Consider the following 26,226-nt stretch of genomic DNA (forward strand, 5'->3'; position numbering starts at 1 on the left):
CAAGATAGACTTATTTGGTTCAGATGGTGTCAAGCGTGTGTGGCGGCAACCAGGTAAGGAGTACAAAGACAAGTGTGTCTTGCCTACAGTCAAGCATAGTGGTGGGAGTGTCATGGTCTGAGGGTGCATGAGTGCTGCCGGCACTGGGGAGCTACAGTTCACTGAGGGAACCCTGAATGCCAACATGTACTGTGACATACTGAAGCAGAGCATGATCCCCTCCCTTCAGAGACCGGGCCGCAGGGCAGTATTCCAACATGATAACGACCCCAAACACACCTCCAAGACTACCACTGCCTTGCTAAAGGAGCTGAGGGTAAAGGTGATGGACTGGCCAAGCATGTCTCTAGACCTAAACCCTATTGAGCATCTGTGGGGCATCCTCAAACGGAAGGTGGAGGAGCACAAGGTCTCTAACATCCACCAGCTCTGTGATGTTGTCATGGAGGAGTGGAAGAGGATGCCAGTGGCAACCTGTGAAGCTCTGGTGAACTCAATGCCCAAGAGGGTTAAGGCAGTGCTGGAAAATAATGGTGGCCACACAAAATATTGACACTTTGGGCCCAATTTGGACATTTTCACTTAGGGGTGTACTCACTTTTGTTGCCAGCGGTTTAGACATTAATGGCTGTGTGCTGAGTTATTTTGAGGGGACAGCAAATTTACACTGTTATATAAGCTGTGCACTCACTACTTTACATTGTAGCAAAGGGTCATTTCTTCAGTGTTGTCACATGAAAAGGTATAATAAAATATTTACAAAAATGTGAGGGGTGTACTCACTTTTGCAATATACTTTATATCCAGGCATGTCTTATATGTTTCTTTTTGCATGGATATATGTGAATAAAGCACAAGAGAATATTTCTAAAACTGATAGTGAAGTTACACTTTATTACAAACATTACCGGGGTCAGCGGTATGGTCTTCCATTTTCTCCGCCGCTTCTTCTTTAGTTGTGATATGTAGAAGATTCTGAATTTGTTGAATGTCCTCTAACTGCATGTATTTCACTGGAGAATTCTGAAAACAAAGAATTAGGTATAGGTAGATATGAGAAGTAAATGTGTGCAACCCACATAACTCTTCAGCCCATCCAAAACTTACATTTCAGATTTTGGTGGAACCCAAAGGCTTGATGATTCAATCTACCAGAATCCACCTTTACCTGCCACTTCACTATTGCACTGACTGGCCCTTAAAGTGTATCTAAACCTAAAAACAAAAATGTAATATATTGCAGCTCACCAGTCCTTGTGGTGGATGCATTCGTTTTCTTGTTTTTTAGGCTAAGAACAGTGGCGGTGCGTCCATAAGGGCGCACGGGCGCCGCCCCCTCTCTCCGGCCACCCCCCCTATCACCAATAGATAGATTCATGCATTGCAGGAATCTATCCATGGCCGCGGCTGCCACCCCCTATTCAGGCGCCTGAATTACAGTGGTGGGGGGTGTTTTTGAAGCACCTGATTAGAGCCATAGGCTCTAATAGGCGTCAAAAAAGGTAAACAACGAGCACCATGCTTGGCGCTCGCAGTTCACCCAGCTGTGTTAGAAAAGCGAATGAATATTCGCTTTCCCAACACTGAATGGCCTCTCGGCCAATCAGGTGCTCGGGTCTGTTACCCATCACCTGATTGGCTGAAACGACAGGCGCTGTGATTGGACGCCTATCAGGCGTCCAATCATAGGTGATCAAAATATTGCAGCGCACACATGCAAAAATGACATTTACCTCCAGCAGGGCTAGTTTAAAACACCTAGACAATTTAAAAAATATTAATATCATTTGACGCAGTAAGTGGGCTTAGCACCATATAGCAATATGGTGTGACCAAATCCCCATATTTTTTGATATTAATATTTTTTTAAATTGTCTAGGTGTTTTAAACTAGCCCTGCTGGAGGTAAATGTCTTTTTTGCATGTGTGCGCTGTAATATTTTGCTCTGCTGTATGTTCTTATGGCTGCACCAGCTTTAATGCATCTTTTAGGGTGTGCCCCCAAATATCTTGTTTGTCAATCATAGGAGAGGACGGGAGGAGAAGACAGGAGAAGACTTCGAGGACATGGAGGAGCATGGAGGACACCGCCCGCGCCGTCACCCGCTGCCCCATTAAGACAGGGCAAGTGCTGGGCAGACGAGGGCGGGGGGTCCCAGTGGCAGCATTCGATGGGCCCAGTGGCAATATTCGATGGGCCCAGTGACAGCATTCGATGGGCACAGTGGGAGCATTCGATGGGCACAGTAGCAGCATTTGTTGGCACAGTGAGAGCATTTGATAGGCACGGTGGCAGCATTTGATGGGCACAGTGGCAGCTTTCGATGGGCACAGTGACAGAGTTTGACAGGCACAGTGGCCGCGCTTGATGGGCACAGTGGCAGAGTTTAATGGGCACAGTGGCAGCATTTGATGGGCACAGTGACAGAGTTTGATAGGCACAGTGGCCGCGCTTGATGGGCACAGTGGCGGAGTTTGATGGGCACAGTGGCAGAGTTTGATGGGCACAGTGGCAGAGTTTGATGGGCACAGTGAGGCTGCAATTGATGGGTTTTTTTTTTTCAGAATTTTTCAGTTTGTTTGCGCCCCCCAAAAAATTTTGAGCATCAGCTGCCACTGGCTAAGAACATTTTCAGCAAGTACAGAAAATATTTGTTGATCTTGCCAGAAATGTAATGCACTTGTCCCATACTGGAAGTTGAAAAGAAATAGACAGATACTTAAGTATCTACATTAGTCCCTCCTGCAGTTACCTTTACACCAGTTTTAATTTTGATGTAAAAAATGTCATTTATTCATAGTCTTTTGACTAAAATGCCATTTTAGTTTAAGTCATATTTTAGTCATCTGAATTGTTTTAGTCGTATTTTAGTCAACTAAAATCTCAAAGGTCCAGTTCAAAAATATGGTCCCTGGCTTGTTCACCTCCTGTTGGAGCGATCCTAAAGGACCATGATCTGATATAAACATGAAGCAGAAGCAAAACCTACCACCCACCAGCAAACTCCACCATCAGGAACTCTGGTGAATACTGGTTAGTGCTTACCCGCATCATCCGTCAGGGTGACCTGCTTCTATACCTATCCTGCTGGTCGATGGGAGCCTCTCTAGTGCTATAGATACTAGTTTCTGAACCTGATCCCCGACTGTGACAATAAAATCGTTTTTACTGCCACTTAAAGCGGAGCTCCACCCAATTTTTCTACACTAGCTGCAGCTGATTACCGCAATGTCCTAATGACAAAACGGCACTTTTTTTTTTTTTTCAGGCTGTACCTTTCTTGTAGATGATCTCTTTGTTTTTTCCAGGAAGCACAGGCTGCGGTTAGGGGCGTGTTTTGAGCGGCTAATTAGTCACTTCCTCGTAGCCGCACTGGCTCCTGGGAGCTTGTGTCACTGTTCCCAGGAGTCAGTGCGGCGCCTGTTACAAGAGTCATCTCGAGATTTGCCATCACAACGGGGCGGGACCTCCTACGACGCTGCTCGTTGTGATGGCAACCGGAGCTGTTGACCGCGCTCCGATTTCTGTCTAATGCGCATGCGCGAGATCAGGAAAAGAACGGGCGGTGCATGCTGGTCGATCAGCAGCACCGTATCCCGGAAGAGGATGCCTGTGGGCTTCACATGCCCACAGGCAAGATGACAACCGTGTAGATTTTAATATCTAAGTTTATTTATTAGGCGAAAACAGACAGCAATGTCACTTAAAAACGGAACAAGTGAGTTCCCTATTGCTATATCATAATCATTGTCATTTGGCCAAAAAAAAAAAAATAATCGGAGAGAGTGGAACCCCGCTTTAAGGAACTTAAAGGGGCTGTAAACCTTCAAGGGTTTTCACCTTAATGCATTCTAAAAAAAAAAAAAAAAAAAAAAAAAAAGCTTTACAACCCCTTTAACAGACAGGCTGCTGACCGGTATTCTCCCTCCCTTTACATTCTCCACCTATGCATCTCAGCATTAACTGTGGCTACATGACACAAATGCAACTGTACAATTGTTTCTAAGCTGCTTTATAAATGCCAAAAAATGCTTCCTATGTTGTACTAGTCTGGATTGGATCCTAATGGCTGTACCAGTAATGCAAGTACCACTCTTACCTCGGTGGACCTTTAATACTGACCTTTGACCTTCATTTCATTGTATTTATGTCTAAATACCCAATAGATGTTATTCCTAAAAAATGGGGCATTTGAAGCCCAAATAAAAATGTTCCACCTCCTTATTTACACAAGTTTTGGATTATTATTATTATGCAGGATTTATATAGCACCAATAGTTTGCGCAGCACTTTACAAGATGAGGGCAGACGGTACAGTTACAAAACAATTCAATACAGGAGGAATCAGAGGGCCCTGCTCGTTAGAGCTTACAATCTAGGAGTGATCTGACTTGTCTGGAGTGGTGCTTACCTCTTCTGCTCTTTTTATGCCCACATTACTATCAGGAGAAATTTGAACACCAACCTTCTCCCTGAAGGAAACAAATCAGAACATGAGTGCAGGAAAATTGCATGTACACCACCTTTAGATCCCTAGCATATGTAGACATTTTAATCAAATAATCAAGTGCAACCTTTCCTATGTAACCAGCCAGTGTACAACACACAGGAAACACAATATACAAAAATATCCTTTTGAATATAAAATAAGAGCTTATTCACACAGTCGTACTGATCCATACACTTATGCAGACCATATTCATCCACCTCGGAAAAGCAGAAGGTCTGTGAAGCCACATGCAGTAAACCTGTTAAAATCAATAACCAGTGGACAGCCGAACGGATCTTCTCTAATCTTAACGGACACCCCTGTGTGTACATCCATGTGGGACCTATGGCCAGCTCTGAATGCAGTCTGTTACCCTTGCAGCATGCTGTGGCATACATCAATGTGTATACATCTTTGTATGTGCCACACCCTACTCTGCCCCCCACCAGTCAATGGTTGCTAGTATGCCGTCGGCTTTACAGCCTCACTGGTTGCTTGGACACTGTTGGCTACGCAGATGACAGTGTCCTAGAAACCGGGGACACTACTGCCTGGGGGCTGAACATGCACTGAGTAGAGTGTCACCCAGATCATTTCCGACAGGTACATGAATAAGTTGCAGACACTGACATTTGTTGTGCAAATGTATGACACAAGTCTGCAACACTTGATACCAGGCATTGTTTCTTGTATGTTACAAATTGGTGCACTTTCAGAAAGCGCACCAAACCCGCAGGTAATAACAGAAGTTATGCAGGGCATAATAGAGGTCTATGGCAAAGTGCAGGTAACCCGCAGGAAAGCCACAGGTGCAGTGCACTGTACCCACGGTGCAGTAAACCACAGCACATCAGTGCGAAAGCAACCTTAGGCCCCTTTCACATGATCGGTCCGATCGGGTCCGCCTGTTCATTTTTCTAGCGGACCCAATCGGACCCTCCATTCAGCTTTATGCAGCAGCAGATGTAAACTGACTTGTGTCCATTTAGACCCGCCTACCTCCAATCATATTCAAGCTATGGATATATAATGGATATGGGCTGAAAGTGCACTCGGGTTTAATGTGAGGGTATGTACATCCAAATCGGAGGAAGGGTTTAGGAATTACAGCTCTTAAAAATAGCCACCCCCCCCCCCCTTTTTCATGGGACCAAAAGTAATTGGACAATTGAATCAAAAGCTGTTTCATGGCCAGTTGTGGGCTACTCCTTTATACTCCATTATTTCTTCATCAATTAAGCAGGTAAAAGGTCTGGAGTTTATTCTAAGTGTGGTATTTGCATTTGGAATCTATTGCTGTGAACCTACATGATGCGTTCAAAGGAGCTGTCCATGCAAGTGAAACAGGCCATTGTAAGGCTTCAAAAACAAAACAAATCCATCAGAGAGATAGAAGCAACATTAGGAGTGGCCAAATCAACAGTTTGGTAAAACCCATTCACAACATCCAGACAAGTGAAGCACACTCTCCAGGTGGTGGGCGTATCATTATCAAAGTCTACAATCAAGAGAAGAAGACTTCACAAGAGCAAATACAGAGGGTTCACCACAAGGTGCAAACCATTCAAAATCCTGAAGAATAGAAAAGCCAGATTAGACTTTGCCAAAAAACATCTAAAAAAAGCCAGACCAGTTCTGGAAAAACATTCTTTGGACGGATGAAACTAAGATTAACTACTTAAAGCGGAGTTCCGCTCACTTTTGCAACTTTATCTTAAGGGAAAGACCACCCCTCCACCACTCATTTTTGGATAATTATTTTTTTTTTTTTATTTCTTACCTTTTATGAAGTATTGAGTGCCCTTCTGTCCTACCTCGGCCGTGGCCCAGGGTGTCATTTCCTCCTGCTCCCCTGCTGTCTTCTGGGACCTGTGCGTGTCCCAGAAGACGACGGGGCCATTCAGAAAGCGCTACGCGACTCGCGCATGCGCAGTAGGAAACCGGTTTCCCTTAGTTACAATGGCTCGCCCTCGGGGGACCGACATTGCGAGCTCCCAGGACAGGTAAGTGTCCTTATTAAAAGTCAGCAGCTACAGTGTTTGTTGCTGCTGACTTTTAAAAAAAAAAAGATTTTTGCGGCTGGAACACCGCTTTAAGGACCAGGCCTATTTTTTACACTTGTGTTTACAAGTTAAAATCAGTTTTTTTGCTAGAAAACTACTTAGAACCCCCAAACATTATATATATATATTTTTTAGACACCCTAGAGAATAAAATGGGGGTCTCGTTGCAATACTTTGTCACACCGTATTTGCGCAGCAGTCTTATAAACGCAATTTTTTGGGAAAAAAAATACACTTTTTTTAATTAAAAAAATAAGAATAAAATACATTTATGTTTTTGTTTGTAACATGACAAGGCACTGTATATCACAACATTTGAACCTCTCTCCTTGAAGTTCTTGATGATCCAATAAATTGTTGATTTAAGTGCAATCTTATGCCGCGTACACATGAGCGGACTTTACAGCAGACTTTGCCCGGCAGATGGGATTTTGTCAGACAATTCGATCGTGTGTGGGCTCCAGCGGACTTTGTTTTCTCAAAAGTTGGACGGACTTAGATTTGAAACATGTTTTAAATCAATCCGTCGTAATCGAGTGCGGTCGAAAAGTCCGCTCGTCTGTATGCTAGTTCGACGGACAAAAAGCCACGCTAGGGCAGCTATTGGCTACTGGCTATGAACTTCCTTGTTTTAGTCCGGTCGTACGTCATCACGTACGAATTCGACGGACTTTGGTGGATTGTGTGTAGGCAAGTCCGTTCATTCAGAAAGTCCGTCGTAAAGTCTGTCGAAAAGTCCGCCGAGCAAAGTCTGCCGTAAAGTCCGCTCGTGTGTACGCGGCATTAGTAGCAGCAATATCCTTGGCTATGAATCCCTTTTTGTGCAAAGGAATAAAGACTGCACGTGTTTCCCTGCAGGTTACCATGGTTAACAGAGGAAGAACAATGATTTCAAGCAGCACCCTCCTTTTAAAGCTTCCAGTCTATTATTCTAACTCAATTGGGATTAAGTTCATTTTCATGGCAAAGACGGACTTTGAAATGAATTGCAATTCATCTGATCACTATTCATAACATTCTGGAGTATATGAAAATTGCCATCCTAAAAACGGAGGCAGCAGATATTGTGAAAATTTATATTTGTGTCATTCTCAAAACTTTTGGCCATGGCTGTACTTCTGGGGGTGGGTGAATATAGCAAACCTGTTGCTTTGCTTTAAGGCCTCATGCACACTGGACGTTATAATAACGTTATAATAACACCAGGACTTTGCAGTGAGTTTTTCAAAGTTTTTCATAGTTTTTGCAATAGCAGTTTAAGCATTTTTTAGTGTTCCCGTCTTTAAGCTCTTTTTTTCTAAATCAATGGGATCAAAAACGTTAAAACAATGCCTGTGAGCCACGTTTTTGAGTGTTTATTGGCGTTTGATGTTAGAGCAGTTTTACAGCTCAAAAAACTCTTCTCAGGACCCACTACTTTTGGGTTTTTTACAGCCAAAAAACACCCCAGCCAAAAATAGTTCATAACAGCCTATATGTGCATGGGCACATAGAATAACATGCTGGAGAGTTTATTGACTGTAAAAAAAATGTCTGAAGCCAAAAACGTCCAAAAATGTCCAGTGTGCATGAGGCCTAAGCAATAAGTGATCAGCAGCAGCCAACAAAAGCATTGACCAATAAAACAATTTGAAGGCCTATGTCATGTGTCAAATACAAGGCCTGTGGGCCGAATCCGGCCCACCAAGCAAATTTCATGTGTCCCTCGCACCTTTTCTTCAGCTGCTGCACCCCCCTCATCTCCACCCCCACCTTGTCTCAACAGTCAGCAAAGAGGAGGACAGAACTCCACCACCAGATCCTGCGCTTCTCCGTGCAGCCACAGCACCCCCCCCGTCTCCACCTTCCCTGGTCTCAGCATTGATCAGACTCCGGCAGCTGACTTCAGCCCTCCTCCAGACCCTGCACTTTCTGTTTCCATCTCTGCCCCCAGCTTCTTCTTGGCAGCAGCACAAGGTAAGGGGGGCGCACTGTGATGTAAGTGATGGTGGGGCCTCTTGACTGCTGATGGTGGCGGGGGGGGGGGGGGGCCTTTTGACATCTGATGTAAGGAGGAGTGGGTTGCTCTGAAATCTAGTCTCACAGATGCAACTGGCCCTTTGAGGGCAACCATAATGCTGATGTGACCCACAATGAAATTGAGTTTGACACTCCTAGCCTATGTAAACCCTAACAATCGACTTCTCTTTACACTTGTTGATCCTGCCAGAAATCCAGGTAGCTGACAACTTCCTGTGTGCTCTGCCTCTGCTAAATGATGTCAGTTAGCATTATGCCCTGCTATTTTTGTGGACTGCAAAACACCTCCCTCTAAGTTCTGAAGAAGAGCAGACGGGTAAGTGATACTCCTTTTATAGACACAGCGGAGTGAGTGTTGTCTATCTAAAACAGAAAATGTGCTACTGGCAGGATCACCAGGTGAAAATAAGGGGGAAAAAAAACATGAAAATAGAAAGGTAATGCAGTCACCACACCTAAGCACTGGTAAGCTGTAATATATTGTTTTGCTTTTGGGTTTTGAATGTTTTGCCACAGTACCATACCTGAGTAATATGGCAACACCAGCTTTCCCCAGAAGTTGCCGGGCCACTTCTTCTGCCGTCTCCAAATCAGCATCATATGTCTCCTGCTGGCTGACAATGAAGATAACGGGAAGGCCGAGCTGGAGGTGAACACTTGTGAACTTATCCGGATCTCCGGAAACTTCGCCCTGAAAATCCACAGACATAATTTATAAGGTTTAAATGTGTTGGCTCACAGCCTTTCATGTAAACCCTCGTCATCCTATTCTTCAAATGATTATTTTTTATCATAAGAGAGCCAGGTGATGTCTTTAAAGCACTTAAATAGGGAACAGCTACCAAAACAGGTCATGTACTAACAAAATATTACTAAGGAATATAACACTATGTCATGGAGGGCACATGGAGGGCACATGGAGGGCACCTGGGGGGAGGATTCAGGGCCCTTTCACAATGTTAAGTTTTTCCACTTTTTTCCTATCCTATGGTACTTTGCACACCATAGTTTTACAGGTGCAGTGCGTTTTGAAAAGACCTGCATGCTGCATCTTTGGTGCGGTTTTCAAAACCGTACCAAAAAACGCAGCTTCCCATTGAAATTAATGAAAATCGCGGCAAAATGCACTGCGATTTTGCGCTTTTGGTGCATATTTGAGTCACATGTCCATTTTTTACAGGTGCAGGCAACCCAAAAATGCACCTGAAATGCACAGCAAATGCATGTGAAACACAGCAAAACTGCAATTTTGCTACATAGCTGTGTGAATGAATGACGCAGTAGTGTGGGCCCACGGTGGGGGGGCAGCGGCTGCAGCAGTGGGAACATGTTACATGTTCTAACCTAAACACCGGTGGAACATGTTCCTAAAGGTGAACCATTTCCCTTAAGTGGCCCAAATCTCGTGTGAAGACGATACAGCACAGTGCAGGATCTTCTTGTGAGATTTGGGCCATGCAACATTCTCTGAGATCTGACCAGAAGGAAGATGGCACCACCCTCGCCTAGGCACAGTGGGTGGAAGTTGATAAAGGGGAGTATATTATTTAAAGTATAACTAAAGGCAAAATTTTCTCTTTAGTTTTGGATATAGTGGGAGTGAATTAGAACACCTGTCAGGAATAGAGGAAAAATCTTCCAATAGGGACACTAGTTCTGGTGACAACCAAGGATTCCCATAATTTGGAAGGATTTCCTCTAAGTTCCTGTTTTGGCTATGGGACAGGAAGTGAGGGGAAATCTTCTCAACAGGACACAGATGGCAAAAATTTAACAGGAGTTATAACGTTCTCTTTAGTTCTACTTCAACTATTTTACGCCCACAGGAACAGGAGGGGGTGCAATTTGAAAAAGGAGTCCTTGTCACCAAGTGCTAGTTTTGGGGGTAGGCTAGGGGTGGGGAGAGATTAGGCGTTTGGGGTAGGTGACAGCCGGGGGAAGGGAGACACTTATTATCAAATTCTTATCTATACGAAGAGTCCTGCATTCAAAAGTACTACATTTGCTTACTGCCGCCTCATGATCTCATCTTCTATATATAACATTCTAATTGGCTGTCTTTTTGAAACATTGCACCTGTCACAGTATTTGTAATACATCAAAAACTGCAGGGGTGGGGCAATGCAAAATAACATTTTGGTAAAATATTTACAATATGATAGACACTTATGTTTTTCAAATAAAGCTGGATAAGAACTTTAAAGTGGAACTATTCCCAAAAGTTCCGCCTGTCTGCCTCCCCCCTCCTCTTCAAGTTTTGGCACTTTGGGGGGGGTATATCTGGTTTTGACGTTCGGCCCCCTTTTTGACGTTTTCTTCCCACGCAGAATTCTGGGACACTTCCCAGGTCCCAGAAGGCTACAGGACTATTTACAAAGCGCAGCTTGGCTCCCGCATGCGCAGTTGGAAGCGGTCTGTGGAGCCGCAAGGAGTAACAGCTGGCTTCCCAAAGTAATCAGCATGGTGACCTGAAGACCAGAGAAGAAACTGCTCGAGTGTGGACCTTGCTGGATCCATGGTCAGGTAAGTCTCCTATTAATAAAAGCGTCCTATTATTAAAACTAAGAAGTGCGGCGCTAAAGATGAACCATATTGAATGTGCAAAATAAGCATAAAAATGCAGCGTGCAATAAAGAAAATAAATAAATACAATACAGTGTACAAATAAGCAAATTAATAAATATATACTCAATTATGTGTAAGAGGTAGGGATCGACCGATTATCAGTGCAGCCGATATTCACTATTTTTTAGAAGTATCGGCATAAGTCACAAAACTGACTGATATTGCTTCAAGGTCGGTACCGTTCTTTAGAGCAGATGGTCGGCTTTATTGTAATAACAACCAATGCAGCTCAGCAGCCACTCAGCTGTTAATACAAGCAGCGGGAGGGGACGCCCCCCCCCCCCCACACCACCTTCCGCTGCTCGCCCGGGCTCTCCCGTCCAATCGGGAGGCCCGAGCAACCAGCCGGCACGTCCCCCAGCTGGCCGAAAACCCGAACAAAACACGAAGCTTCATTCGGGTCTCGGATCATGTTACTCAGAAGCGATGTCATGACATCACTTCCCAGATTACTGGCATCTTAAGGGCGCCAAATTTTTAAAAATAATGTTTTCAAAATGCTGATCTTGACGTTTTGAATACTTTCAAGTGTAGAGGAGGGGTTTGGGGTCTTAAAGACCCCGTATCCTTCCATAAAGAGGACCTGTCACTACCTATTACTGTCACAAGGGATGTTTACATTCCTTGTGACAGCAATAACAGTGATAAAAAAATAAATAAATGTATAAGTGTACAGAATATCGGCACAAAATATCGGCTATAGGCCTGAGAGGTGGATGGTAATATCGTCATTGGCACTGAAAAAACGATATTGGTCGATCCCTCGTAAGAGGTAATGTTAGCACCTGAATTAAAGTGCATGGTGTCAAAAATAAATACTGAAAAGTCCACATATGGAAAAATATAAGTGAGGCAGCCACTGTGTGTCAACACAGTCCAAATAAAAAAGGTTGGAAGTAGAATCAATTCTGCATGAATAGAGATTGACCACTGTCCACTAAAGGAGTCACCCGGGAATGTGCATCCGCCACACAGAGAGGAGAGTAAACATGCTTACCAGAGTCAAACAGGCAAAAGGATGGAAGGTAGAAAACTTACATACTTACAAGTTGAACGTTGCAGGCACATCAATAAAATCATAGCGTGATCACATAGGAAAAATACAGACAGAGCAATAATATGGAGCAGGCTCAATTCACACTCCGGTAGAGTGAATGAGCCAATATCAAAAAGGGTCAGACCAACCATAGTGTCCCTAAACACTAACTTCGTTTTCATATTAAGCACCCTACTGGTACTCAGTTTATCATAGATAGTTCATACCCCATTGGAGGGGTGGTTCCAACACAAGAGGTGTCTCATGCCTAGAAACTTTTTGGATTTATGAGCTGAAGTCTTATTCGCCATATGGCATGAATGTCGACTGGGACAATAATGCCTTCATTAATGTTGCTTGAGAGTAGATTCTAGCTCATTGTAGATATTTTCAATGAGGGTATACACATTTTTACATTTATAACCCTTTCTTTTTAATTGTATATATACAGCCGTTTTTATTCACTATTTTCCATTTTCGAGTGGGCATTTTTGCTATATTAATTTTGTGGGAGACCATTTTTTTAATCATTATATTTAATTTATGTATTCTTACGGATATAATAAGTTCTTGATTTGTGTATGGTATAAACGTATTTGTTTTGAGTAAATCATGCGGAGGCTTGGTTCCCAGCATGTGAATCCATAGATCTGATTGGCTAATTGAGCTGCTTACGTAGGTTACTCTATGTTGTCAGTTGATTGCGGCTTTGGTATGCAGTAGGCTTTCTGCGCATGTGTACCTGGCCGTGTCATCGAGAGATTGCGGCTTTGGGTCGCATTGTTGTAGCCATATCGAGGCGTAGATCGCATGTTGGGCGCCATGTCGTCAGTGCCTTCCCGCATATTGATACTCACATTGAGGCATGGAACGCATGCCAGACGCCATGATGGATTCATTTCTGTACCAGCACTGTGTGCGGGCCGACACTGTACACGATTAAGGTAATTGAATAATAAGAGTCTATTTCGATATATATGCGCAATACATGGGGGCTGACTCATACCCCACATGATGGGTGAATTGAGCCTGCTCCATGTTATTGCACTGTCCAGATTTCCTATGTGATCACACTATGATTTTATTGATGTGCCTGTAACGTCAGACTTGATATAAGTCTTCTACCTTTAATAAAATTTGCGAGTAATGGTTTTACGCTATGTGGAGGCCTTTGTTGTTTTTTATGAACTGTGGAGTCCAAGATCCAACTTCGGGGCTGGATGCTGTGGAATATCGTGGTGACAGATCTCCAGTGACTGCTATCTGGATCATCATTTACCGGTTCCATCCTTTTGCCTGTTTGACTCTTTGCCGCTGGCAATAGAGTACACGCATTCTGGTAAGTGTGTTTACTCTCCTCTCTGTGTGGCGGATGCACATTCCCTGGTGACTCCTTTAGTGGACAGTGGTCAATCTCTATTCGTGCAGAATTGATTCTACTTCCAACCTTTTTTATTTGGACTGTCTTGACACACAGTGGCTGCCTCACTTATAATTTTCCATATGTGGACTTTCAGTATTCATTTTTGACACCATGCACTTTATTTATTCATGTGGTAACATTACCTCTTATGCCGGGTACACACGAGCGGACTTGCAAACGGGCTAAACTCCGTCGGCATTTCCAACGGAAAGATTTAGAACATGTTCTATATCTGAGTCCGTCGGAAATGCCGACAGAAAAAGTCCGATGGGGCATACACACAGTCGGAATGTCCAACCAAAAGCTCCCATCGGACTTTTTCTGTCGGAAAGTCCGGCCGTGTGTATGTGGCATTACACATAATTGAGTATATAATTATTTATTTGCTTATTTGTACACTGTATTGTATTGATTTATTTGCTTTATTGCACACTAGGGCTGGGAAAAAAATCGATTTAAATCTTGAATCGAGTTGAGAGGTCAAATCGATTCAAAATTTAAGCAAATCGATTTTTTTAGATTTTTTTTTTTCACCGCGCCGGTCCCGAGGCGCTGCGGGCATGAGTTTTTAGGCGAGGTCGCGGCTTCGGCCTAGTCCGCGGCTACGGGCGGACGCCGCGGACTAGGCAGAAGCCGCGGCCTCGCCTCGCCTAAAAACTCATGCCCGCAGTGCCTCCGGACCGGCGAGGACACCGCGCCGGGCCTGAAGAGCTGCGGGCAAGGAGTTTTTAGGCGAGGCCGCAGCTTCGGCCTAGTCCGCGGCTTCCGGCCGTAGCCGCGGACTAGGCCGAAGCCGCGGCCTCGCCTAAAAGCTCATGCCCGCAGCGCCTCGGGACCGTCGCGGTTTCCAAAAAAAAAAAAAAAACTCGATTCGAATCGTGAATCGAGTTTTTTTTAAGAGAATCGAAGATTTTTTTTTTTTTAAAGAAAATCTCCCAGCCCTATTGCACACTACATTTTTATGCTTATTTTGCACATTCAATGTGGTTCTTCTTTAGCGCTGCACTTTAGTTTTAATAATAGGACGCATTATTTTGCACAGGTGATTTGATCAGTTTCACTGCCTTAGTAATTACCACAGCCGTTTCATCTGAGGAAAATCCTGAAAACATGACCTGTTGGTGCACGTTGAGGACTAGAATTGAGGAACAATGTTCTAGGGTAAAGAGCCTCTTATAAATAATGTGCTGTGCTCAAACCTACCACCAGGGGGAGCCCCATGACTTTCAGGAAGCGGTGGATGTTGATGGTTGTCAGAGGTTGGTCCATGATCGTCTGGTGACATTTCTGGCTCACACTCATTGCTGATTTACAGTGGTTGAAGACAAGCTTGGCTGATACCTGGCTGGGCTCCTCTGTGCTATATATTTAAACCGTACAAAATATAGTTAGCACCTTGCAGAAAGAAAAAAGTTAAATTACCGTATTTATCGGCGTATAACACGCACATTCATTTTAAGAGGGAAGTTTCAGGAAAAAAACTTTTAAAAAATTTTAAATAAGGAACTTTGAAGCAAAATAAGGGTCAGTGCCCATCTGCAGCCTCACCATTGCCATCAATGCAGCCTGATCAATGCCCATCTGCAGCCTCACCATTGCCATCAATGTAGCAGCCTCACCATTGCCATCAATGCATCAGCGTCACCATTACCTTCAATGCAGCAGTCTTGCCAATGCCATCAGTTCAGACTGATCGATGCCCATCTGCAGCCTAGAGGATACAGGGAAGGGGTGGGACGAGCGCCGACAGATTACATACAGTGAGAATCTCCTATGATAGACAGAACAGTAGTCCAATGGCAGCCCAGGAGACGGGACTTCTTATTACAGAGGCCGCCAAGTAAACAGAAGATTCTCACTGTATGTAATCTGACGGCGCTCGTCCCACCCCCTCCCTGTCCCCTCCGAGGCAGCTAAAATTGAAGTATTGGCGTATAACACGCATGTGCTATTTGCACCTGATTTTCATGGTGAAAAAGTGAGTGTTATACGCCAATAAATACAGTATGTATTAATGAATACAGAGCTATCAGCATGCTTTTTTTGTCAGCACATGAACTGATTGGCTTCTTTGTCACCACATGTATTACCTTAAGAAAGTGTTATTACAGTTTTTCTCCATTGTTTTGGCTCATTTCTTGAAACAGAAATGACATTCTCAAAACTCTAAGTTCATTTGGCAAAACAGTCTTACAGTTCAGCACAACACTTTAACTCACGTGCAAAAGCTCATATCTCTCCCAAAACTGTTCACTCATGTTTCAAAACCATATTCCTTTTCCATATAAAGAGTCAGTGCTACCAAAATGGCAAAGATTCTTCTCAATTGCTTTGGCTCATTTCTTGAAACAGACCAGACGTTCTCCACTCTCTTGGTGCTTTTGCCAAAATAACTTGGATGGTTCAGCACAACACTATGGTTCACCTTCAAAAGCTCATATCTTTCCCAAAACAGTTCACTCATGTGTCAAAAATAAATTTCTTTCTCATTCAAATAGTCAGTGCCCCCAAAATGCTTAGTCCCTTTGGCATTGTGTAAGCACTGCAAGTCAAAATGTTTAGATGTTTTGTCTCTAAGGCTGGGTTCACACTGCTGCGGTGGCAGACATCGTATGTGATTTGCAGTGCACTGCTGTTCACATCACATGCGATGTCTGTGCTGTGCGATATCAGCCATACAGATAGTATGGCTAATATATCGCACCGCATTCGGTCCAAACTCGCACAGGACCCTTTTTTTTTGTTGGGACCAGAATCGGATCGCATGGGTGTTCACACCTATGCGATCCGATACATGTCCGAATTGTCAGTTCGCAGTGCGATATGTGAGCTGAACTGGGGGTGTCGTTAACATTGTATGACACTCCCCAGCAGTTCGCATATGGCAGTGTAAACTGCCGTGCGAGTTGGTGCGATGCGGGAACCTGCAGTAAATTCGCTGCGTTCCCGCACCGCAGCAGTGTGAACCTAGCCTAAGGCAGAGGACCATTGAAATATCCCTCATCCCTCAATATCCCTCAATATTCCTCATGTCCACCTTTCAGTCTTAGCCCAGTCCTTCATTGACAATGATTACAGTTTTTGTCTAGCTAACTGAATACAATTGTGTATAAAACTGAAAAAAAAGAAAAGATTTTAGGCTAAGAGTAGCCTCCAAGGTTTGACATCACAGATTGCACTCATACTGCCAAGGAAAAATCACTTTACAGTATTGTAACCATTATCATTTACACACAAAGTTACAGTAAGTCCATACATTAGAGTAAAAAGAAAATTTATTATACAGTAATATACAAAAATATAAACACAAACAAAAAACAAGGAAAATTACATTTAGCCTACAATGCTGTAAATAAAGCTGGAGTTTCACAACTACTGTAACATCTCTTCACTGGCCACCGTCCTCACCCTCCTGCCCATCCACACGCTGCTGTCTGTCTGGCCACAGATTCTCGTCAACATCGCAGCGTATATCCTCCCTTGCGATGCAACGAGGGAAGAAACGGCGTGAATGTCGCAACCATCCCCTACACTGATCTGTAATATCCTCACAGGCAGCATCCATTGCATGGAGCAGGGACCTCTGATTTTGAGCCCGATGTTCATACACTCTCCACCTCCAAGCAGAGAAAAACTCCTCAATAGGATTGAGGAAAGGAGAGTAAGGTGGTAGGAACACCATATCCATCCTTGGATGAGCAGTGAACCAGGCCCTGATAAGCGGGCCACGGTGGAAATTCACATTGTCCCATACAATTATATATTGTGGTAGGTGAGGCCCTATGAGACCTCTCTCATTTTCAGGGATCAAATCCAAATGAAGGCGGTCCAAGAAGATGAGGAGCTTCTGTGTATTGTATGGGCCAAGACTGGGGATGTGAGTGGCCACACCATTCTCAGAAATGGCAGCACACATAGTTATATTGCCCCCTCGCTGGCCTGGGACATCCACCGTGGCCCGGTGGCCAATAAAATTACGGCCACGTCTTCGGCCCTTGGCCAGGTTGAAGCCAGCCTCATCCACATATACGAGTATGTGAGAGGTCTCGTTTCCTTCCAATGCCATTATTCTCTACAATAGAGTAAAAAAAGAAAACATCAAATCAGTCATACAGAAGAGTCGTATACTACAGTTACAGACAGTTACATAGGAATTAGGGTTGTCCCGATACCGATACTAGTACAAGTACTTGTACTCGGGCAAATGCTCCCGATGCTTCCGCCGATACCTGGAAGTCAGCTGTGATCGGCGCCTGGGGGAGTTACAAGATTCTCCCCCAGCGGCTTTCAGCGGCTTTAGTGACATACAGCGGTGATCGGTCACCTCTGACTGTCACTGCATCCTCCTCCATGTCCCCTCCGTTCCTCTGTCCCCCTCCGCTGTCCCAAGGGGCGTTGCTAGGTGGCAAAAAGACCAGGGGCTTCAGCCCGAAGTCCAAAAACCGGGGGGGGGGGGGGGGGTGGCGCGGCTTTTTTTTGGGCTGCGTGGTGGGGTTGTGTGACTTACCAGTGCCTATCAATGCTGACCAGTAAACACACCTGCCTGACACTGACCTACATACACTGACCTACATACACTGACCTACATACACTGACCTATATACACTGACCTGCCTGACCTATATACACAGACCTATATACACTGACCTACATACACTGACCTGTATACACTGACCTATATACTCTGACCTACATACACTGACCTGCCTGACCTGTATACACTGACCTATATACACTGACCTGCCTGACCTATATACACTGACCACTATACACACATTGCGTGTCTGACCTACCTCAGCTGTGGTGTGCGGTCACAGCAGGCAGTCAGTCACTTGTCACCGTCAGAGAGGAGCCGAGGAGGAGAGGAAAGCCTCCCGCCCGAGCGGGAATGTAGCGTTCCCGCCTTCTGGAGCCTGCAGGCTAAGATGGACGTCACACGTCCCGCTCCAGAAGGTGGGAGCTGCAGCACTCTGCCACTTTCGGCCGCACTCGGCCGCTATGGCACTCGGGGACTTTTGGCCGCTATGGCACTCGGGGACTCAGCTACTTTCGGCCCGCACTCACAATCAGATCGGTCCTGGCGCTGGCGCTCGGGGCTGACAATGGAATGCAGCATTCCATAGACTCTGGCTTTTTCGGGTCTTGTTCGGCTTTTTCAGCCCCCCCTAGCCACCCCCTCCATACGCCCCTGGCTGTCCCCCTCCGTTCCACCGTTTCCCTCTCCTTCTCTGTCCCCCTCCGCCGTCCCCTCCGTTCTGCTGTGCCTCTCCGCTGTCCCCTCCGTTCCCCTCTCCTTCTCTGTCCCCCTCCGTTGTCCCCCTCCGTTCCGCCGTCCCCCTCCTCCTTCCTTTGTGAATGGACAGAGTCAGCTGACTCTGTCCATTCACATAGATGAAACATTGTAATCTCCTGTGATTACGATGTGTCAGTTTATGAATGGAGAGGAGCCGCTGTCTTCTCTCCATTCATTCTCAGTGCAGCTGAGGCTACAGAGAAAGGGACTGGGGAATCTCTATCCTCGGTCTCTTTCTCTGTCTCAAGGGGGAGATATCAGAGGTCTGTTACGTAAGACCCATGATATCTCACCAAAGCCCCCCAACAGGGCTGATAAAAAAAAAAATAAAAAAAACACATATTGCAATAAAGAATAAAAAAAAAGTATCGGTATCGGGGAGTACTTGAAAAAAAGTATCGGTACTTGTACTCGGTCCTAAAAGAGTGGTATCAGGACAACCCTAATAGGAATGTTCTATGTTCTACACAAGTTCAATATACTACTGGCCAGTATTCCAGTGGTTCCAAACCTGGGGTACATGTACCCTAAGAAGTGGTACTACAGGGGGTATTTAACAGAAAGGGGAGGGTAAAAATTATCAACGAGTAGACTTACTGAAATGTCACAGTAAAACCCACAGTATTAGATAGATTTGCATGGGAGGCACTACTGTAATTGCAGCTCTTTGACCCTTTTTCTTACTGTATTATATGTTATATTCTTCAAAATAAGGATTATAATGATAATTGCATCATACAGTAAGCTGCAGTTTTTAGGCAAAATGTTTATAAATCAGATACGTAAATCAAATACTTTCATACCTGGATTACCTGGATTCAGAAATCAGGTAAAGTGGGTACTGAAACCAATACATTTCGGGAACCACTGCTTACGGTAATTGTAAAAAGGTTATCTTGATGGACAACCAGTGACTGACTTACATGTACATACTGGTACCGCAGCTCTTTCACTCTGTCAGAGTTCCTCTCAAACGGTACCCTGTAAATTTGCTTCATTGTCATCTGATGCTTCTTCAATATGCGGGCTATTGTGGAGATGCTTATAGAGTTGACATTTTGGAATATGGCATTGTCTTGTAGGATTTCAGTGCGGATCTGTCTCAATGTGATGGCATTATTTGCAAGCACCATGTTACAGATCTCTTGTTCTTGTTGTTCATTGAGAAGTTTTCTTCGGCCACCCGTGCCAGGTTGTCGTCCAATCCTAGACATAGAATTCAAAGGACAACACTTCATTCGTAATTTATACCTTATGTATTCCATACAGAATGAGTTACCAATGTAATCGTATTGTTGTTTTACTTACAGTAACTTTACCACAATTCTAATGCATCACTGCACAGTGACTGGAATACTACTGTAAACTGTATCATCAATATTGTAGAAAATAAACTATTCCATACTATTCCATAGTTTATTTTCTACAATATTTTTCTTGTCATTGTTAGTATCATACGTAACATCCCACTAGGTAATATACTGTAATACTGTAGGCCTATCACACACACACACACACACACACACACACAAACACACTAAATGAATACATAAATGAGTAAATAAACATATTTGTTGCTCTATGCACAGTGTCCTGTCCTATACATTATATAATTCCATCATTGACTGACTACATACCTGTTTTCCCTGCGAAAGGTTTGGATGATAGAGGAGACTGTAGAGCGAGGCACATTAGGCTGCACTCGGCGACCTGCCTCCGCCATTGTGAGGCCATGGTTGATGACATGGTCTATAATTGTGGCCCGAATTTCATCAGGGACAGCATGGTGTCTTCGTGCTCCTCGGCCTCTTCCCCCTATTCCACCACCACGCAGCCTTACTCCTCCTCCTCTTCTTCTTCCTCTTCCTCGAGCAGGCAGTTGCCCTTGTTCATCTACTTGGCCAGGTGCCTCCATGTTCAGAAATTGTACTGGTCCTGCATGGTCAAGCTCTATATATACATGTTTGGCAGCATTCACAATCATGGACAGCACCTGTCAGGTAACTAAACATACTGCTGAGACTAACTACAACTCATCCTTCGTTAGTCAAGTTCTAGTTGCACCTGACTGTCAATTGCTGTAATCATTTTATCAAATGTTCCAAGAGATTCATATATGGTATTCATGGTATTATGTTCCTGAATAATTTTGACAATTGAACAGACTATTGTGCATGTGATGACTTAAACAATGAAATGATGCTGACATGTTTTGGAGAGAACAACCATTAGACTGAGAATTGACAATCAGTTTAGATCAACAAGATCTATTCACTTGGAAATTGTGCTAAATGTAGGCTACTTGTACTTAATCATTTGAAAGATGTACTGAGACATTGAGACATGTACTGAGACATTTGCAATTTTGATGAAATGAATGAGAAATTCAATTCAGTTGTGAACAATTGCCAAGTGGTTTGGAGATTTGTCCATGTTGTTTTGAGAATGTCATTTCTGTTTCAAGAAATGAGCCAAAACAATGGAGAAAAACTGTAACACTGCTACTATGCTTACTATCTTACCAAATAGGCAAATAAGGATTAAAGGTAAAACATATGTTATTTATTATAAAATGAATACGATACAGATTATATCTTATACTTTAGACATATGTTTAGACATATGTTATACATAAAACATATGTTATTTATTATAAAATTAATATGATACAGGTTATATCTTTTACTTTAGAGTCAAAGCATTCATATGTAAATCATTAAGAGTAAGCATCAATACATCACCAGATATTGTAGCATCACACTAGGTTTCGATTGGGGGACTTCCATCAATCACAAAGAGGAACCGGGGACTCAACTTAAGGCAACAGACGTGTCTTGCTGTGAATTCCCGGTTCCTCTTCGTGATTGATGGAAGTCCCCCAATCGAAACGTAGAGTGATGCTACAATATCTAGTGATGTATTGATGCTTACTCTTAATGATTTACATATGAATGCTTTGACTCTAAAGTATAAGATATAACCTGTATCGTATTCATTTTATAATAAATAACATATATTTTACCTTTATTTGCCTATTTGGTAAGATAGTGAGCATAGTAGCAGTGTTAATAACACTTCCTTAAGGTAATACACCACACTGGACCTGCAAGAGTCTCAAAGGGGCTGTAAACACGCCTATACTTACCTGCTCTGTGCAATCGTTCTGCACAGAGCAGCCCAGATCCTCCTCTTCTGGGATGCCCTGCTGGTGCTCCAGGTCCCTCCTCATCATCGAGTGCCCCCACGGAAAGCCGCTTTGCCTGGGGGCACCCGTGCGAGCTCGCTCCCGAATCCCGTCTCTGCGTCTATTGACACAGACAGCGGGACTCGGCCCCTCCCCCCTGCATTTACTGGATTTGACTGACAGCAGCAGGAGCCAATGGCTCCTGCTGCTATCAATCTGTCCAATGAGAAGAGAGACAGCGGCTGGAGCCACTGCACTCATGCACATCGCTGGATCAGATCGAGCTCAGGTAAGAAAAAGGGGGGGTCTTTAGAATGCATTAAAGCAGAGTTCCACCCTATTTTTGAAATTTGACCCTCTGCGTTGCTGATCGCAATGACATTAATTTTAGGAATTTTTTTTTGTTTTTTTTTCAAAGTATATTACCTGTAGGGTTACTAAAGATCTCCACTTCTGTTGTACCTCGCCAAAGCAAGGTACCTCGTATCTTGCCGCCCATTGGCTCCTGTGATATAAGTGTCATCAATCCCGTGAGTCAATGGGCCAATCGATTAAGAGGTTGCCATAACAACAGGGTGGGAACTGCCTCCATTGCCACCATTGCTATGGCATCCTGCAATACGAGTGTGCTGTGCTTTGTACACACTGCGCAGGCGTGAGATCGGGAGGTGCTGCTGAGTAGCCAGCTGCACCATATCCCGGAACAAATGCTGAGTGGGCTTCAGATGCCCACACTGAAGATGGGAGCTTGCATGTTACAGAGGGTGCAGTGAGTACATTTAATAACTTAATAGAGAAGTATGGTATTTTTTTTCCCCTTTTATACTTACCTAGGTGGATGCTGCATCTCTCCCCCGCCGCCTCTGCACTGAGAACTGAGCCATCGAACATCGCCGATGGCTCGGTTCTCCCAGATCCCTGAGAGGAGAGCTGCTGACTGTCAATCAGCAGCTCTCCTCTCTGCTCCTCCATGTTCACTGGAGCGCTGATCTGTGGGGGGGATTCCATCTCAGGGTCTCAGTGGCTCGCTGAGAGGCTGAGACAAGCATCACTCCAGGAACCTGGCGGATCCAGACTTTGTCGCAATGACGCAGTGCCTGGACTGATTCCAGTGACGTCAGCAGAGAGTGGACTTCAGACCGCTCTCCACTGAAAACGGGTCACAGTAGTGCAACAGGGATTGCACTCCTGTGACCCATAGGAGAAGCCCAGCCAAAAGAGCTCAGGCTTGACTTCTCCTTTAACCGGTTCAATACAGGGCATTTTCACCCCCTTCCTTCCCAGACCAATTTTTAGTTTTCAGCGCTGTCGCACTTTAAACGACAATTGCGCGGTCGTGCGACGTTGTACCCAAACAAAATTGACGTCCTTTTTTCCCCACAAATAGAGCTTTCTTTTGGTGGTATTTGATCACCTCTGCGGTTTTTATTTTTTGCGCTATAAACAAAAGAAGAGCGACAATTTTGAAAAAAAACACAATATTTTTTACTTGTTGTTATAATAAATATCCCAATTTTTAAAAAAAAAAACGAATTTTTTCCTCAGTTTCGGCTGATACGTATTCTTCTACGTATTTTTGGTTAAAAAAATCGCAATAAGCGTATATTGATTGGTTTGCGCAAAAGTTATAGCGTCTACAAAATACGGGATACATTTATGGCATTTTTAAAAAAAAATTATTTATTTTTTTTTTTTTTACTAGTAATAGCGGCGATTGCAATTTTTTTTCGTGACTGCGACATTATGGCGGACACATCGGACACTTTTGACACAGTTTTTGGGACCATTCACATTTATACAGCGATCAATGCTATAAAATTGCATTGATTACTGTATAAATGTGACAGGCAGTGAAGGGGTTAACCACTAAGGGGACACAAGGGGTTACATATGTTTCCTAAGGGAGCGATTCTAACTGTAGGGGGCGGGGACGTACAAGGGGAGAAGACCGATCATTTTTCCGCTGTACTGGGAACACAGATCGCTCTCCTCTCACCTGACAGGACGTGGATCTGTGTGTTTACACACACAGATCCAGGGTACGACCCGGTTAACGGGCAACCGCGGGTGCCCGGCGGACATTGCGGCCGCCGGGCACACGCATCGGGTCCCAAGCAACGCGGCGCGCGCGCCCCCTATGCGGCCGGGAAGCCCAGGCCGTCATATGACGTCCACCCAGGATGGGAGATCCCATCTGTGGACGTCATATTACTATGGCCGGGTAGGGAAGTTAACTGAAACTATTACATATACAGCATAATTGCATTAGATATGCTGCGACTATCACAGGAGGGCTTTTGAGAAAAAAAAAAAAACTAACTGGAGCTCCGCTTTAAGCTGAAAAACCTTGAGGCTTTATAACCACTTTAAAAACACACGTACTGTAGGCAGACAGAAAAGCATGAAAATCACAGTACTGTAGGCAAGTGTGCTGTGCTAAAGTGCTCGCTAAAGCAGCATTAATGGAAAAGTTCACCTTTTATTAAAACAAATAATAAATTCACATGACTTTGCAGGTAAAAAAACTTGCATTTATTATTTTTTTATATTGTAGTCTGTAAAGCATTGCACCCATGATCAGCAGAACGCGGGTGCAATGCCAGGATCCTGCAGGCTCTCAGATAACTGTCTGCTTGTATGTCCTGCATAGGCAGACAGTTGCTAAATCCAGGAGGAAGCAATGAACCACGAGAGCGCTCACCATTGTTCTTGCAGTTCATAGAGAACTACAAGCCACTACTTGCGGTTTATTCATTCACTGAACTCTGTGAATGAATGATGTGGGCCATTGGGCGAAGCCCCACATGGCCGTGCAGGTGGAACATGTAACATGTAACATGTTCCAAAGGTGAACTTATCCTTCAGGCTAGGTTCCCACTGCTGCGATGTCCGAGATCGGATGTGATTCGCACCGCACTGCACATCACATCCGATCTCTGTGCAATGCGATTTCAGCCATACAGATAGTATGGCTGAATTCACATCGCATTTGGACCAAACTCGTAAAGGACCCTTTTTTTTGGTCCGCAGCAGAATCGGATCGCATGGGTGTTCATACCATGCGATCCGATTCCTGTCCGAGTTTGCAGACGCACTGCGATATGCGAACTGATTTGGGGGCATCAATAACTTTTACCTGACACTCTCACCAGTTCACATAGGGCTGTGTGAACTGCCACCGGGAGACATGCGGTGCGGGAACCACAGTAGATACGCAGCGTTCCCGCATCGCAGCAGTGGGAATCGGCCCTTAAACAAAAATGTATCATATTGTAGCTTACTAATTCTTACATGTGGTAGCTGCATTCGTTTTATTTTTTGTTTCTTTATTTTAACCTGTTCATCCTGCCAGTAAGTCTGTTATCTTTCGACTTTGTTTAGCAGACCAAGCTGTCCAGAAAACAATGACAGTTAAGCTAAGGCTTCATCGGACCTGCAGCGGACTTTAGATTTGGAACATGTTTCAAATCTTTCCGACGGACTTGAGTCCGGTCAAAAAATCTGCTCGTCTGTATGCTAGTCCAACGGACGAAAACCGACACTAGGGCAGCTATTGGCTATCAACTTCCTTATTTTAGTCTGGTCGTACATCATCACGTACGAATCCGTCGAACTTTGGTGTGATCGTGTGTAGGCAAGTCTGTTCGTTCGAAAGTCCGTCGGAAGTCCGTAAAAAAAGTCGGAAAGACTGTCGGACCTTTGATGCCGAAAAGTCCGCCCGTGTGTACACGGCATAAGTCCATCTAAATCTGCTAGTCTAGCACTACCCTCCCCCCAAATTGGCAATGCTGCTGTCCAAAGGTCTCATCCATTCAGAGTGGAGACACCCTAAGATGGGAAGTGTGTTACTGGCCAGATCACAAGGTGAGAATAAAGGGAAAAAACCTAAAAAAAAAGAAAAAAAAAAAAAAAAAGAAATCGAATGCAGCCACCACATTTAGAGATTAGCTGTAATATATTACATTTTGGTTTTTGGATTTAATACGGCTTTAAACACCAACCCAGCTGCTATGACTTTAAAACTAGAATAAAATGTCATTTCCATTTTTTTATCTTTTTTTAATTGGGGGTTTGGCATTAGCGCTTTTTAATAT

At 44.2% G+C, this 26,226-nt stretch overlaps 2 protein-coding genes across 4 annotated transcripts in view; both read right to left on the bottom strand.

Moving 5' to 3' along the window:
• The window catches only part of TXNDC16 (thioredoxin domain containing 16), a 171,013-nt gene that overhangs the window by 100,119 nt on the left and 44,668 nt on the right, over positions 1 to 26,226 (bottom strand). For all 3 annotated transcript variants that reach the window (XM_073609963.1, XM_073609964.1, XM_073609965.1), the window contains exons 9-12: positions 14,859 to 15,015; positions 9,096 to 9,262; positions 4,412 to 4,472; positions 909 to 1,023 (exon numbers count right to left, since the gene is read on the bottom strand). In XM_073609963.1, the coding sequence (XP_073466064.1) occupies positions 909 to 1,023; positions 4,412 to 4,472; positions 9,096 to 9,262; positions 14,859 to 15,015 (500 nt within the window). The remainder of the gene's footprint in view (positions 1 to 908; positions 1,024 to 4,411; positions 4,473 to 9,095; positions 9,263 to 14,858; positions 15,016 to 26,226) is intronic.
• Positions 19,303 to 20,921, bottom strand: LOC141117235 (uncharacterized). The gene is made up of 2 exons (XM_073609969.1): positions 20,586 to 20,921; positions 19,303 to 20,154 (listed from the first exon to the last, which is right to left on the bottom strand). The coding sequence occupies exons 1-2, from the start codon at positions 20,861 to 20,863 to the stop codon at positions 19,767 to 19,769; spliced, it is 666 nt and encodes a 221-aa protein (XP_073466070.1). The 5' UTR covers positions 20,864 to 20,921; the 3' UTR covers positions 19,303 to 19,766.

This window comes from Aquarana catesbeiana, linkage group LG13 (assembly GCF_042186555.1).
Source record: "Aquarana catesbeiana isolate 2022-GZ linkage group LG13, ASM4218655v1, whole genome shotgun sequence".
NCBI lineage: Eukaryota > Metazoa > Chordata > Amphibia > Anura > Ranidae > Aquarana > Aquarana catesbeiana.